This window comes from Anopheles nili, chromosome 2 (genome assembly GCF_943737925.1).
Source record: "Anopheles nili chromosome 2, idAnoNiliSN_F5_01, whole genome shotgun sequence".
NCBI lineage: Eukaryota > Metazoa > Arthropoda > Insecta > Diptera > Culicidae > Anopheles > Anopheles nili.
The window spans coordinates 19,730,526-19,746,653 of record NC_071291.1 but is presented as its reverse complement, the minus strand read 5'-3'; the positions used below and the strand labels follow the sequence as shown (position 1 = coordinate 19,746,653).

At 52.2% G+C, this 16,128-nt stretch overlaps 1 protein-coding gene across 1 annotated transcript in view; it reads right to left on the bottom strand.

Annotated features, from left to right (window-relative positions):
- LOC128731459 (collagen alpha chain CG42342-like) overlaps positions 1–16,128 on the bottom strand; it is a 68,951-nt gene extending 52,823 nt beyond the window's left edge. The window contains exon 1 of the mRNA XM_053824587.1: positions 15,558–16,128. Within this exon, the coding sequence (XP_053680562.1) occupies positions 15,558–16,128 (571 nt within the window). The remainder of the gene's footprint in view (positions 1–15,557) is intronic.

The following is a 16,128-nucleotide window of genomic DNA, read 5'->3' as shown; positions in this document are numbered from 1 at the left end:
AAAGAAAATTAAAACCAAAGGTCCCAAGAAAATGCATCGCTCGCAACCCGCACCCGGTGAACAAAATGTGTCCTGACTGTCTGACGTGTGAACTAAACCGACCGCGCCGGGAAAAACCGCAGGAAGCCTGTCGAGGACGTCACGTCCGTGGCCATAAAACGACGGGCCCCCGCGGGATGGGAAAATGATAAATGTGCGCTCGTGGACAGCGCAACTTTACGGTCCGTGGAAATGGAAAACCGCGTCCACCATCATCGGGAGGCGAATTCAAGAACTAGAGCAACCGGCAAGGCGTTCTTCATCGTGCTCACGTGCACAAGGACACCGCTGGCGTGGGTGTGCATGTGTTTTTAGCTCAGTTGAAGTGGGAGTTTTCTTTTCTTTTCTCCCATTTCGGACGCACTCCGAGGGTCGCATGGAGCAGAACCCGATGGTGGAAAGATTTATTTATTAATTTGTAGAAAATCGACAAAACTCATTTGTCACCTCGCGTTCCGTGTGACGGTGGGTTCGCTTATGCTAACCTGCCACCGGCACACATCCTCTCGCTTGCTCCTTGAACCTCGCCATCTCCGTTGGTTGGATGGGGAAAAAATACGGACCGAAAGATTCGGTCCGGAAATTGAATCACGCCCAAAAGACGTGAAAAGGGTGCGCTCGGGTTCCGTGCATCGGGCGACCAATTTTATGCAGCCTTTTTTTTTACAACAGCACACTACCAAAGGCGTGTGTGAAAGGGATGTCTGGGCGGCGGAGTGTCCCACGGGTTATGTGTGTGTGTGTGTGGCAGCATCCCCAATCCACTCGAAGCTGTCCGGAGGGGCATCGACGCAAAGGCATGACAAAGTGCTTCAAAAACGCTGTTGGCATCTGGTGAGGCGGAAGCAAGTAAAAACCCACCTCGGAACCGGCTCGAGCCTGCCATTCGCAGCAGTGGACGCCGAATATCCTTTCCACCGATCGTGTCCCTGAAGGCATGTCCTCTCTCTCTCTCTCTCTCTCTGGGCTCTCGAATGCCCGTGATGGAGTGCATGTATTTGCATTTTCATCGAAATTCGATTGCACTGCACATGGGAGTGCTTTCGGTGCTGGGATTCGCCACACGAAAGGACGCGTCCTGGGACTCGTCCTACCCCGGCCAGTGACCGATCCGACACGGCAATCTCAATCAAAATTCAAAAACCAGAAAATTATCGCCATCATCCCTGTCATCCGAGCGGAGGCGATGGACATCCTTTTTTGGATGAGGTTTACCGCTTTGGACAACGTGACACGACGATGGAGGACGTTAGGCACTTACTGTGTGGTTTTATTGCACTCTCCCTCGGTTCACTCATCGACGTCACTCACTCACACGTTCGCTGCATGGGAGTGCGGATCCTTGCTGTCGTCGAAGCAGGCGTTTCTTCCTGGCCATTATCCTTATAGGCACCGTTTCGAACCGGCTCTCGGATACGACGAAATGAGAGCAATAAATTGCAGGACGCGTGATATTTATATCCTGTTTTAGGCATGGCAGGCGAAGGACAATCAACGTCAGGACATCAGGCGTCGTAATCTCTCGCGCGAGCATACGACCTTCCAATGAGCAGCCGAACGAAGGGCCCTAAAACGAGCCCATCGCGATAAGCGCCAGTTGGGAATCGAATAAGAATTACCACCCGCCCTTTTAGCGAAGGGCGCAAACCGGCTGCGATAAAGTTCGGTATTACCATCAAACCCACATTTGTCAACCGCGAGCGGCTTCGTTTCCAGGACGCATGGCTCATTCCGCGCGCTTCACCGGACCGTGGGGAGGTTTATTTGCGTTTCTGCGCCTGTCACTCATGCACACCCACACCCAAGGGAGCTGATTATGTGCATAGATATTTCATCATTACCATCCCATTTGGAATGCATTATTATCATAAATGTTTGTAATACCCGGCTCGTCTCGTCCGTTCGGCGCGGGTTCACTATCACTATCGCTATCTCAATCCGTTTTCCGACCACCGGATTCTGGTCGGTGCTCGTTTTGGGGAAGCATTTCGAGGTGGAAAATCGAGCATCCCATTTCACACTGCATTTAATGAACGACATCCGACGGGTTGCTGGAGAAGAGTCATCCCTTATCGTGCCTTTGACAAGTGACATTCGGCACGCACGTGCTGTCAGTTTCGTGGAAAACTATTTCGATTCAAAATACAATCCCGCCTGCGAACACTGATGAGAATTGATTCGGAAATAAAAGCACGGAAAATTTGCCTCGCCCATCCAGTGGTGTCCCCATGGCACCCAATTTGAACGATCGTTTTTCACTAATTCGGTTTCCCATTTCGCTTCCAAAGTGGTCAAATTGTCACGGCGAAGGATCCTCGGTTCGGTCTTTCGCACAAGCCCCCTGTTTTTCCAGCCGTAATCATAATTACAGTATCGCCGCCATTATTAGCTATCAGGTCGCATTTCGCAACTGAAACCCCTAACAGCACCGGATTATCCGCCTCGGGTGTCTCAAAGCGGCGTACTCGCTGCTCGGACAGAGGATTCGTTTGCACTAATGCGGTAGCCGCAAGTCGAGTCCGGGGCTTTTTTTTCGTGCCCGTGGTGTGGCCAGCGAGTGTCAGATTGAAAATTGAAACCCCCCAAATGCGTCGGTTTTCGCAGCGGCCAAGCCGAGAAAGCAAGAAGCGAAAAGGTGGAAAACGCCCGGGAAATCTCGCCACCAGACGAGTTTGCACTCACTGCGACGACGACGATGATGCTGACGTCGGCGTTCGGACACAAGAACCGACCCCCGGGGCGGCTGGCGGGCGTTTCCGTTGGCGAGCGCTTTTCCAAACAGGATGCGAGCGCTATGAAAATGTCTAATACGCCGACGTCGATGTTCACGAAATTCGATTTTCCCGCGTCGGTGGGATTCTCCTTTTGCCGGGCCGCGTTCGATATCGGTTTTCGCTCGTTTAGTTCCGAGCGAGGATTTCTGATTTTTTTTTCTACCTCAGCCGGCTGTTTTCTCTCCGCTGGTCTGTGACTCCACATTCAACATGTTGCTCTGGTAAATTGCTTTCACATACCGCTCGATCCGCACCGGAGCCCGGCTGGGGATGGAATGAAAATGTGACACCCGAGTCGGACCGGCCCATTCCGTGCCGTGATAGACAGGTGGCCGAAACGTGGTGGAAAACTCGGTGGAAAACTCCCTAGAAGTGAAAGAGGTGTCCCTACCTAGCCCGCATCGGCTGGACGGGCTCTCCCAATAGTTGATAGTGTACAGCTTAATACAATTAGCAACGTCATGTGCAACGCCAATGATTTCCATGCCAAGCTCATTAGGAAGCAATTTTCTCACTAGCATTCCCGGTACCGAGCCGAATCGATCGAACGGTGTGTCGCTGGACTGGCAGCATGAGAGCATGAAAGAAATCTATCTATATCCGGGAAAAGGGTCGAACGGTTAGGAGGTCGGTTTAGGAGAAATGGGCGGAAACAAAACAAACACCACCCGATCGGACCATCCAACCCCCGGTCCAAGTCCCCGTGAGTGAAGCGGGAAATGGGCCGGAGCCGGGAGGAAAGACAAATGTGATGCCGAACTCGAAAATAGAACATCAGTCGGAAAATTGAAATGTCTGCCCGATGTTTAATATGCCCCGTGATGGATTGTGCAGGGTGTAAGTGTGTTTGTGTTCGTGTGTTTTGTGAGAAGGAAAACAGCCCGTGGAGGTGTACGAAGCTAGTGGCCAAGATTTTCCCGGATCACACAAAGAAGCCGCTATTTTCGGGATGCAAATGGATCACAGCCGGTGTCTAATCCGTCAATCGGTCGCTCGAATGTATGGCGGTAGAGTTTATCGACCGGTCAGAAGATCCTTGAACGCAGATCGGAACTGTGTTGGTGCCAAATATTGCGTGCTGTTTTTCAAATAGTGACCATTCGAAAGGTATTTGATACTTAAAAATGACGTATGCAAACGATTGGATATCATTCAGGCTAGATTATCGTGAGGTGAGAGAGGAGCTTTTCCATTTTATGCCACCTGGAGATGCCTTTTTGATTTCCACAAACCTATAGATAAACAGAACCTGCAACAAACATGGCTCATTTGATTCAATTCTGTATGGAAAAAAAGTTTCAATAACCCATACGATTGCTATTATTGCTTGCTTTCCCTCGCACGGTCCTTTCGCAATAAATATTAATGAAAAATGCTGTCGTGCAGCCAAACACATGGCATTTTCCAGGCTGCACGTCCAGACTCGTCCACCCTTCCCAGCAGGCAGCAATTGTTTACAGCCCATAAATAATGCGTTTCATATTTTTGTATTGCCCCCGCCCAACCCGTCAGCCCATTAGCATACGAAACTATTTATATCCAGCCGAAACCCGCCACGGAAAGTGCACAATCAAGCGCACGGAGGCACGGCAAAAAAGGGGTTGCAAAGATGTATTATTAGCCCCCCTGGTCCTGCAAACGTTACCGCTCGAGTTCTCGACTTCCTCGAGATTGAGGTTTTCTTTCGCATTTCCTTTCCCTCTTTTGCGTGGCCGAGCTCGACAAGCGAGCCCACTGCAACTGCCAGCAACCCGACAAGGTCACCGTGGCGCGCCGAAATGCAACCGAAAACGCAACGGTCCCACCGCTGGAACCTGTTTTTCCGTTTCCCGGTTCGCGTGTGCGCGCGTTCGAACAAAAAAAGGGGGAGAATGCGAATAATCAACGAATAATTGAGGCGCAATCAGCGAATCCCGCCCGTCCGATGCAACCGATTGCCACTCTGTCGCACGCGGAGACGTGCATTTATTTCCGCGCTTAGGGTCATGTAACCGTACGGGTTCAAATCCCCTTTGCGCGATTGGAAACGTGGCACCAGCGGGAACATAAAAAACGCAGCCCCGACAGCCGGACAGCTTCCTGTCGTGACAGTGATGGTCCGATATGTGTTGCCGTCCGTTTTTTTTTTTCATTACATCGGGGGTTGTTTTTCGCAACAACTCCAATCGAACCACCGAACGAGATGGTCGGTTGCGTCATTTGCGTACGATTTGCGTGGGCCCACCAGCCCACCGGTTTTCCTTCGTTTCGCTGGTCCGTTCGGTTGGCTATTTTCTCGGTCTAACATTTTCCACGAAAAGGAACATAGAGGGGGTGGCTTCTCGTTTTCAAACGTCTCTCATCCACCCCAATCGATCGGGAAACTGCGTTGGTGGTTCATTAATTTCTTCGAAAAGTCTCACAATCTTCCCACCGTGACCACCCGACGACAAGTGAAACGTCCTCGGAATTTTTCCGGCCCTTCCCTCGATATGACCTTCGTGTTTTTGGGATGGGAGGACGCCTACGCGTAGGGAAGGATCTAGAGGAGACGATAAAGTTTTGGCCCGTTCCGATCGAAACTTCCCTCCTTGCGAGGGTATGAGTCCGCAAAATTGTCCTTTTCTGCGTTCGTCCTGAACTGGCTGCGGTTGGGTGAGCCTGGTCGGTGAGCCCATTATTGCGCAAAATGGGCCAACCTTTTCGCAAACGTCCGCTTCTAGACTAGCTCCGAGTGGAGGGCTGGAAGTTTAACACCCTCATTAGAAGAATCTGTGCACCGGCGACGGGCCGTTATGGGCGTTTGCTCAATTAGCGACTTTGGCGGTGCCACCGAAAGTGCGTCCGCCGCTCGAGAAACCTCAGGGGCCTCGTAGCAAACGGTTGGGATAGCTTACAGAAAATAAAAGACACCGATACACTCGTACACTGTTATCTCGAGCGCGTGTTTGTGCACTGTCCGATTGCGTGTCGTGCGCTTTATGGGAGGCACACCAGATGCAATAACTTCAAAAGATCCAACCCACCGTGCTCGTGATACGCCAAAGGAAAAGCCAACAAAGGAGCAAAGGATACCAGACCTCGTGCCCCCTTGGAAAAGACAGGTTAAACTTTTTCCCATCCACTCGACCGGAGGAAAAGATTTAGCACACCCTGGCACTCGGTTTGGGTGGAAGGAAAACAGAAAAAAAATGTGAACATTCACTCGGTTCGCTCGCCGGACAAAGACGAGACGCCCTCGAGGACGCCCTCAAAGGGCGTTAGGTCCTGCCCACGGTCCGTGTCGCCTCAATCCACGCGTCGAAAAGATTGGCCAGCTGTTGCCAGGATGACACTTTGCGAAGAAACATCTCCCCGAAGTGGGGAAACGCAAAAACAAACGGCTTGTGGCCAAAGTTGTGCGCTCCGGTCGTTCGTCAATAGTTGTTGGCGAGCAGCTGGCGGGAAAGCTAAAGCATCGCACCAGAGTGGCCATTCGACAGGACAGGATGCGCTCGATAGGACGCCAGCGCCCATCGGACTAATGCAGTGCTGCCGAAAGCGGCTTAGAATGTCAATCCGGTGCTTTCAGCGCGACGTCGTTGTCGTCGTCGTCGGTTGGTTTCCATTCCGTCTCGAGCCATCACGGGGCCATTCGGTGCGCATATTGAAGAAATTAATGCAAATGAGAAAATAATCGAACCGATAGCGAACACGGCGTCTTGCCGCGTGGCTGGGAAAAGTTCGGATTATGATAGATAAGCTTGCTTTGAGCTGTGGCGCGGTCCGTTTCGGTGCGAGAGACCCACGATAAAGTTCTCCTTTTGCGCTGTGTCTTCCAAAGCGAGCACGTCTTTCGGATGGGCAATCCGCGAACCAGCTCCGCCAGGAAGCGTGTCGTGGCATCTTTCGAACGGGGGCTCGGAATTTCCCACAACTTGGCCCGTGGCTCGTACCGTGCGCTTTGTTATATCAATATTCGGACGCTCGAACAGTGAGGGAGCGAAAGAAAAAACAGGTTACCATGGCTCACCGACACCACCGAAAAAGGGACACCCTTCGGCAAGGGCAGCCCCGTACGCTTGCTGGGAAATTGAAATTCCATTATCGTGTCCGGGCGGGGCCAGCAACGGGCAACAGCAACAATGTCGCCGGTGGGACGAATCGTCGGCTGCATGCGAGACTTTCTGGCGTTCGAATTCCACCTCATTTGGTTCCGTTGCTACGCTGCCGTACAGCCACGCGAAGGTGGTGAAAGCGAGATGAATATCTTCCGAGCGATGGTGGCGCCGTGAAAAGGCGCGTTTTTCCATCCAACCGCCCACCGAAACGAAACATCAAACGGTGCGCTTCAATTAGGTGCCCTGTGCAGGAGAACGTCGAATATGCGTCCGAGAGTCGTCAGCTAACGATCGGAAAGCCTCATGCTAGATAAGGCGCTTTCAAAAGCCCGTACGAACGTCGCCAAATTGCTATTTCTGGGTTTCTTTAATTCGACGAACTCTGCGATGAATTGTTCCCCTTTCGATACGTTCGATTGTTTGATGGCGTTTTATCCCCCGCTTGGCAAAGGGGATCTGCAGGCGCACAAAAAGGCCCTTTCCACCAGAGAAATGCATTCAAATGTGACCTGCAGCCTTAGTGCATGTACCGAATCACCCGTTTCGGGAGGCTGGTGACGAGAGATAGTGCCGTGGAACGTTTCTACCGCATTGCCGTGAGATGAAACGAGCGTCTCCCACATCCGGGCACATTCGCCAAAAGGAAAGCGCACAAGAAAGAAAAGAAAAAGATGCTCACCACATACCGATACCTTCGCACGATGGTTCTCCCCATCGTTGCAAATTGCTGTTTGATCACAACGCTTTTCCATCCATCAAGAGCCATGCGCCATACGAACGTGTCATAAAGCATGCGATCCGGGCGAAGGGAGCGCAAAAATGAAAATAAACTGCCAAAGAAGGGGCAAAAAAACGGGGGCACACTCACAAAAAAAATGGTGGCCCCAACCAAGTCAGGGATCTTCCACACACCCACACCGAAACACACGCATGCAGGGCCATGTGTGGCGACTCACAAAGCACAATCATTTGTATTCATCCTTTTCCGCTCGAGCTCGCGATCCCGGGTGCCATCCTTCGGGCCCCAACCTGTCGGTTTCGGTGCAGATGCTCCATTTATTAAATTTTTCCACTTCCACCCACGGCATGCCAGGCGCAGGCTCTGCTCAGCGCTCAGGGCCCACCCACACTTGCACGCACGGATCCGTAACAAAATGCCAGTAATGTGGCGGAAGAATATGAACTCGCCCTCGGGGGCTCCACAGGGCTTATGCTTTTGTTCTATGACTTTTCCTAATGCTACAGCGCGTTACGGGATGCAGCAGCAGCGCACGAATTCGAACGAGCCATGGCTTACAAACACACAAACTCACACGCACACACCCACACCGTGACCATAGCGCAGTATAACGTTTTGCCCCGGGTAGAAGGAAAAGCGATCGTGGGGTTTTGGCCCGCCCGAGATGGAAACGTGAGCCCGTGAGCAATGAGTGAGTGCTGAATGCATCGCTCGGTACTGCTGGTGCACGTACGGTGTTCTGACCGGGCCTTTGTTGGCCCTCTGGACACACCTGTCTCGCAAGGTCCAGCTATTTACATGGCTCATGTTTATAGATAAATTTATGTCAAATAAACGTGCCGGAGTTTGACCGGAGTTTCGGACACCCAAAAGCGTGCTCCCCCAGGGCTGGCTGCTTCCGAAGAAGTCGTCTCGGTTCACCCCAAGAGAACGACCCGGGAGGCCAGCATTGTGTGGCTTTTGGGCGCAGGAACACAGGAGACGGCCCTTATAGATGCGTTGCGGCCCTTGGCCGTGACACAACGAGGCAGCAGCCGAAAGTCGGCAAGCCAAAAGGAACAGCCGTAACTGAATAAACATATTACTTCCATCTCCGAAACGCTGGAGTTTCCTCGCACTCGGTGAAGTCTGTCATACTCGAGAAGGGGCCTGGGGTTTTTTTTTGTCGGTTCTCCTTCATCTTCCCGGGTGGCATCTGACGCGGCGCAGCTTTCGCTTCTTTTCGCACCGAAAACATATTCCAAACCGCCCGCATTCCGTCCGGTTCGTGCTCCGGCAGCGCGCGCAATGTTTATTTTATCCTTCGGACAGGCGACCCTTCCGACCGAGATGTGTTGGTTTTGGTGCCACTTTGCGGTTTTTCGGTGGCTCGGGTACCACCGCTGTCGGAAAACCATCATCAGATCAAATCGAGGGCCACACACACACACACGTGAGTGCTCCGGAAGCCTCGCATGCTGGTCGCTGGGTTGAAGTCGAAGTGAAGTGGAAAACACACGAACAAAAAAAAATAGAATGTATATAAAGATGGAACGCATTTTCCTCCCAGGAAAATATTCTGCCCACAGAACGGGACCGGACTCGAAACCCGGACGGGATGTTTATCTTGGCGCGGTGGCATCCGAAGCCGAGGATAGGAAAGGACAGCTGGTTAAAAGTCCATTTGCTTCTCGGTTTGCTTATCGGTTTGCTGGCCTTTTCCGGTGCACGTGGCACGAACCATCATGGCGAAATCAACGAGATACAAATCCGACAGGCAAAAGGCAACCGGCGGAGAGATATGGTCCGGTAAAGGCCATGGCGTATGATAAATGATGAGCGAGCAATCGATAACGCGAGCTCTCGAGCGCGATATCGAGAAGATGCTTATCACAGGAAAAGGACGTTCGTCACACACAAACACCGTAAAAGGGCTGCATTTTCTGCGACTCGAGTTATCGATTCCGATTGGAAAGTCCCCGACTGGGTGGGTCATTCTATAAATAAAAGACACCGAATCTTTCGTGCCTCTCGGTTAGTGTTTCCTTTTCCATTAAGATTATTACATTATGAAGTAGCTCAACACTGTAAAACCATCGCTTGAGGTTCGAATGGCAACCAACGCTCGCTAACAACGGTAGCGAAACGAGGCACTAAATAATGATTTCTGAGACATTTGCGGGGATCGTTACCATCCCAAAAGTGGGAGTCATCACCTCAGCGAGCCTACTGATGTCATCTTTAGTCCCAGTGGCAGTGCGACGGTACAATATGAGGCAGTAATGTCTAGGATTTGGACTTTGCAAAGTGCGCATATTCCACGCCATCGACACCGTGCGGGCTTCCTTTCTCCAGCGTAAAGGCCAAATCGCCCACACCTGGGCCTGGGGTTGGCCGTTTCAGGCGCGTGGGTGTCCGCATTACACCATCTCCAACCATCTCCACCGCTACTGAGGATACCCGCACCGCCAAAGGATGCGTGTTAAACACGAAAGGTGGGTTGGGTCGGATCCACCTCACGTCAAAACAACACTTTCCGTCGGCGATTACATTAACGCGGAACGACGCGGACGTGTGCGGACTTCCCATCGTGTTTCGTTGGCGGGACGAAAAATAAACCCTGCATGATCAGCTTCATCAGCAGCCGGCAGCAAATGCTGACGGTACTGGTCGGGATGTGCTCCTTCCAGCCAGGGACAACACACGCCACGGAAGATGTGTGATTTCTTAATTCTCCGCCGCTTCTCGACACTCAGATTTGTTTTGACACCGTACACACACACACGCACGCAGGAGGGAGTAATTTTCGCCTCCTTCCTGCTAGCTCCTTTACCTGTACCGATCAAGCGACGGAAACAGGTTCTACTCCGGGAACGACATGATGGAGTCATTCTCGCTCAACGACAGCAGCTCCTTCGAGGGCGAAAACGACAGCAAAGACCGGCGCTCATCAGCGAAATGTGCGGCTCGCAAAAAAAAGAGGAAGGAAAACGGTCTCGCACAAAATGGCTACCCCACTGAGCTGCCCGGAGGCTGACTTAAGCCAGTTTATTTTCCAGTTCCCGCGTATTTTTTTTTTGCGTGTCATGTTTTTCGCCCTGCAATCAGCAGGATTTCTGTTTTGCGCGTCAACATGCCACGCAAGAAAGCAACCCGAACGGAACGACATCAGTGCAAAAATCCGCTCTCTACCCAGCTCCTGACGTGCGAATAAAATAAACGTTTAATTACGCCTAATAACACATGCGACTCCTTCGCGCCAGCGCCGCCGGAACGAACGATCGGGTGTCTCGGTTATAAATATAACTTCATCGCGAGGACCGGGACACGCACATACACACACACTTCCCAAGCGCGATAAAATGCGTTATGACACTCATTAAAGCGTCATAAATTATTCCCGCGAACCTGCGAGAAGCCGCGTGCATGCGAAAGGGTGACTGCGAAAGATCACTGCCGATCTCCGCTGCCAAGACGGTTGGTATGACAATCCGTGACGCGAAACGAATCCGGCTGAAGGGTTGAACTGACAGTTAAGCATGGTTCGAAATTTCCAAACAAATCCATCCTCATTTCCAGGGTGGCGTTTCCACGGAACAACAACAAAAACGGACCGGCGAATCCTGCGGTCAAACCAAACCGCGAAGGGCAGTGTTTTTGACATTTTCGGTCATCGAAATGTCAAGCCGCTTGGTCGCGAGAAAAACTCTCCATCCCAAGTGGGTGTCAAATGCCACGGTCCTGACGGCGAATAAATAATTGCACTCGGTGCCACTTGGGGTGATGGTTCGAGCTGCTGGTTGGAGTAGGTCTCGATGTGGTCAGGATTGCCCAATCGAGTGTGTCCGGTGAGTGGGAAAAGCAAAAAGGAAAAATAGAAAAGCCCTAAATTCCCCAAACTCTCCTCCAAAAAAAAAAGAGGCTGAAGATGTAATCGCGGTCGCATTACGAGTACCGGGAATCGAAAAAGCGAGTCCTTGTTTTGGATCTCCTTTGCCGATGGAGTTCTTCGTCCTTTCAATGGACCCGATTGCTTTCATCCCCTGCGGTGGTTTTTTTTCGCTTACGCGGACTGTCATTCGCCAGGCTTCATGTCCTTCCATTTCATGGGACGCTGTAGCGCGACAAACCCCGTTCGATATCCCAAGTTTTTGTGTCCTAGCCGTAAGCGATTCAGAGCAGAATCCGCCCCCGTTGACATGGGTCAATTACACGACCCATAGAAAGCGCCGTTCTGGCGTGGACAATGGCCGATAACGCGGCTTGATAGCGCGCGTTTATGAAGTTTTTCCTGCTCTTTTTTTTCGCCCTCACTTCGTTCGCTCATCCTTCCACCCTTAGCCACCCACCAGGCGTGCCCTTGCACCGACGACTTTCAATCCGCAAATTCAACCCCCGGTTGGGAGTTTCCACACGCAAATTGAATCGCGCCCCTACCGAAACCTGGGCAGCGGATACTCGCAATACACTCTACTAATCAAAGCGGCACCGGCGGGAATCCGGGGATCCGGTTTTGCCGAATTTTTCTCCCCAAAATACACACACAACCGCCCGGAGGCCTCTCGGTTCTCGGGCCGCGCGTGCTCGCCGATTCCGCGTCGAATAAAAACGCAAACACGCCGACCACACGGGTCATTTGCCATAAATTTGGACGAGCGAATGTTGCTTTTAGCAAAACCCCCTCGTGGTTTCGTGGTGATGGGGAACCTTTCGCCGGAAGAACTTATCCCACCGGGGGGATCAAAAAGAGAGAGAAAAAAAAAAGAGGAAAAATACATCGTCCGGATGCTACGAAGTGCCCATCGAAATGAAGCGGAAGGTCTTTAGATGTGCTTCGAAGCCCTAAATCAGGTCGCAAAATCACTCGCCAGCGGTCTTCCCAGGAAAGCCGTTTAAGCTTTACACGACGTGCAATCGGCGGCTGTGAAACGCGAGCAAACGCTTTATTAATTAGCATCAGTTATTCATGCTTTAATTTAAACCACCACTCCCAGCAAATTGACGTTGGCAGCTACCCAAACGTGGAATGGAGCACTTTATCGCGCTGCCGATATGTGCTTTCCAGAATAGGGAATGATAGCAACGACATGCCAGCAAAAAAAACAATAAAATAACATGTAAATGGAAGATTGGTCATATCGAAACACCTGTGCCCGGCTGGCTGCGATATGGAACCAGTTTCGTCCCGGCCGCCAATAATTAAAACGATGCCCCATAATTAAGTGGAGCGAACGACGTGATTTGGCATTCCACCGCCAGTTTGCTATCGGTGTTGATGTTCCCAGACCGGCTCACGTACTGTCGGACTCATTCCCTGACGAGAGAGAGATAACCCAAACCGATGAGACAACAACTTAGACGGGGCTGTTTTTTTTTAGCTGCTCCTGCTGCTGCTGCTGCTGCTACTGCTGTTGTTCGATTTACTGCCACCTTTGGCCTTCCCTTCAATCCCGGAAAACCCTTCTTGTCCTTTTCCACAGGCCGGTGTCCATCCACCGCATTCATTGGCCATCGGAGAAAATGTTGTCGTCATCCGGTGATGGCGTGCTGAATTTCTCTCGAGCCTCGTTTTTTCTTTCGTGCTTGTGTGTGCTTTTCCCGGTTCGCTTTGTTTTCGGCTCGCCTCGGGAGGTCCTGCCCCCACATGGGGTGGGGTTGAATCCACTCGTGCACTTCTCACCACTCCTTGCGTTATCTCAGCTCCAATCATCGGTAACGGTTGGGCCGTGTCGTAAATGGACCGATGGTTCGCTCGTTCGCTAAAACGCCACCGTAACGCTGGCGTGGTAGCCGCAGGCATTCGAACCAACCGGACCGGAAGTGCCAGCCGGATTAGCAGCACCCGTGCGGTTGCTACCGGCATCGGCTGGTCGGAGGACATGCCATCAACAACAGCAGCAAAAAAAAAGAGCCTACGGGCGCTACGGAGGAAAAAGTTAACAATCAAGGTGTGCGGAACAGGAAACCGAACAAAAACAGCACGTCCTCGGAACTAGAGGTTCGATCGTTCGTTCGATTCGCACACGCGGAACGGAAGTACGAAGCTTCGGGATGAGTAACTGCCGGGCGCTTGCCATGACCAAGGATAAAGAAAAACCCAGCACACACTCACACTCACACCCACACCTGGTGGTGTAAAGCAAACTCCCTCACCAAACGCCTTTACGCGCGGGCGTCCCAAAGGGCCACTTCCGGCAGGTGCACTGGAGGCAAGCGAGAAAAACCGACGGTGGAAAACAAAAAGGTAAAGCGAAACAGCAAATCATCCGGCCGGCTTGGGAAGCAGAAATCCTGGCCGCGCGTCCATCGAAGCGTCCTTCTCGCTTGGTTGAGATGCTACGTGATGGTCGTGGCGTTTAGATAAAGTTGTGCGCCTCGCACAACTCTCGGTACCGCCGTTGATTAATTGCTTGTGATTTATCTCGAAGCCCGTCTCAAACACTCACACACACGCATGGCATGAAGGCCCGGCACGTCCACGCCACCAGATGGCGCTTCGATTTACCGGCGCACACTCAACGGGGTGCCGAAACTCGGTCTAGATCGACGAGATCTTCGTCTGGCCACGGGATGTTGCTGGTTTATTTGGCGTAGCGCTTGGCCGAAAAAGGGTTTGCGATGTTGCCAAACATTACTGATGATGTAACATGCTTTTACACGGCACTCAAATTGACGGCTGAAGAGGGATCTCGAAGCAATTCGAGCGAGATAATTAATGAGCCCGATGATTATTGGACTTTTGGTTGGGCTTCAGGTGTGAAGGGTGAGGGTCGTGTTTTCCGACATTTCGTTATGTTCCGCTGGGCGAGCAGTCGTTAAATTGAACCGAGAACACCTGTCATGGAGGGAAGATGATTTTTCTGGCCAATTTCCTACGTTCGATCTCGTGTCGAACTCTTGACATCATCTTACCAGCGCGTGCTTAAAAATTACCGATCGTTTAACCGTTCGCTTACAGCATCCGTTTCACACGCCGTCCCAACACGCCCAGCATGCCTCCCACGTGGCAAAGGCGCGCCGGAAAATCCACCCCCAAAAGCACTGCCGGTGAACGTGCGAGCGAGCGCAATCGTGCCAGTCTGTCGTCGCGTTTATTGGATTAGAAGATTGAGTGCTTATTTTGCACGACTCTGGCCCCGCAGGGTGGACGATTTTCCGTCGGCGTTTTTTTTTGTTGGTTCCTTCGACCCAGTCCCGGCTAGGGAGCAACAGCTCCCGAGGCAGCCACCCACCCGACCGGGCGTTGTGGGGAATTTATGCTTTGTTGTGAGTGCGGGTGACAATGTGTGTTTATTTGCCGGACGGATGTCGCACGGTGCGCCCCCGTTCCGATCGTTTCCGGATAATTTGATTTATTAGAATTGTAACACTCGCTTGCTGAGCACAGATGGGAAGCGAGCAGATAAAACCGAGACCAACCGATGCTGTCTTTGTTCCGAAGGGAAAAATCAATTTCACCCAACCCGGCGAATGGCCAAACCGACGCCTGCCGATGACAGCCAGCGTCCTTTCTGGGTGAACTCGCACACACGCACGTCATTGATAATCGACGCCGGACGGTGGCCCGTATTCTGGCCGGCTTTTCCGGATGTCGGGTGCGCTAATAAGTGTGATTAATTCTAGTGGTTCCGATTGTTCTTTGGAACGGACTCCACACAAGATGGCCGGCTAACGGACCCGCTACACCCACCCGCTGGTGAGTCCTTTGTTTTGTGACGTTGCTTTTCTTGTGTTCCAGGACGCTTTTTTTGCTTCCAATTTCCCGGTAGATGCCTCATTCCGTGTCCGAAGCCATTACGCGTGTTGTACAAACAATGCGGAAATGCTATCAATTCACAGAAATGCCAACGGTCGGTCCTACCCCGGTAATGGCACTTAATTTTCCCAGAATGGGTCTAATTTGATGGTTGATTTAGCTAGTGGGATGCTAGCGGCTGTGTGACCTACCTGGCGGACACATGCAGTCACCACCGATCTGCTGTCCAGCGGCCTGTCGATCCTTCCGGGACACCTTCAGCACGGACAAGTCACGCCGCATCCTTGGCAACTCAGCGATCTGATGCGACAGCTTCCGCACCACGTCCGACATGGACTCGTTCTCGACCGAACCGTCGGTCTGCCGCGTGATCCTCCTATATACATCGCTCACCTGCGCCTCGAGCAGACCGAGCCGCACTTCGATACTAACTAGACTACTTAATTTATCCTCTACGTGTGATTGGCGCAGGTTCGCGTACACGGTGGCTCCGAGCGCCGCGATGCACATGAGATAGAACAGGTAGTTGATCAGCGAGTGGGCCGAGGATGGCTTCGAACCCAACGGGCCTCCCTCGAGGATTGCCCCGGCCCCACTGCTCGTTTTCCTTCGGCCAGTCGCTCCCACGGCGCGTGGCCCCTCACTCGCTTTGGCATTGCACTTTTTGGCGTTCGCTAACCCACCACTAACACCACCACTGTCGGCGCCCATCATCGGGTCCGGCCCGGCTTCCGGCCCTACCCCGGCTGCGAATGTTGCCAT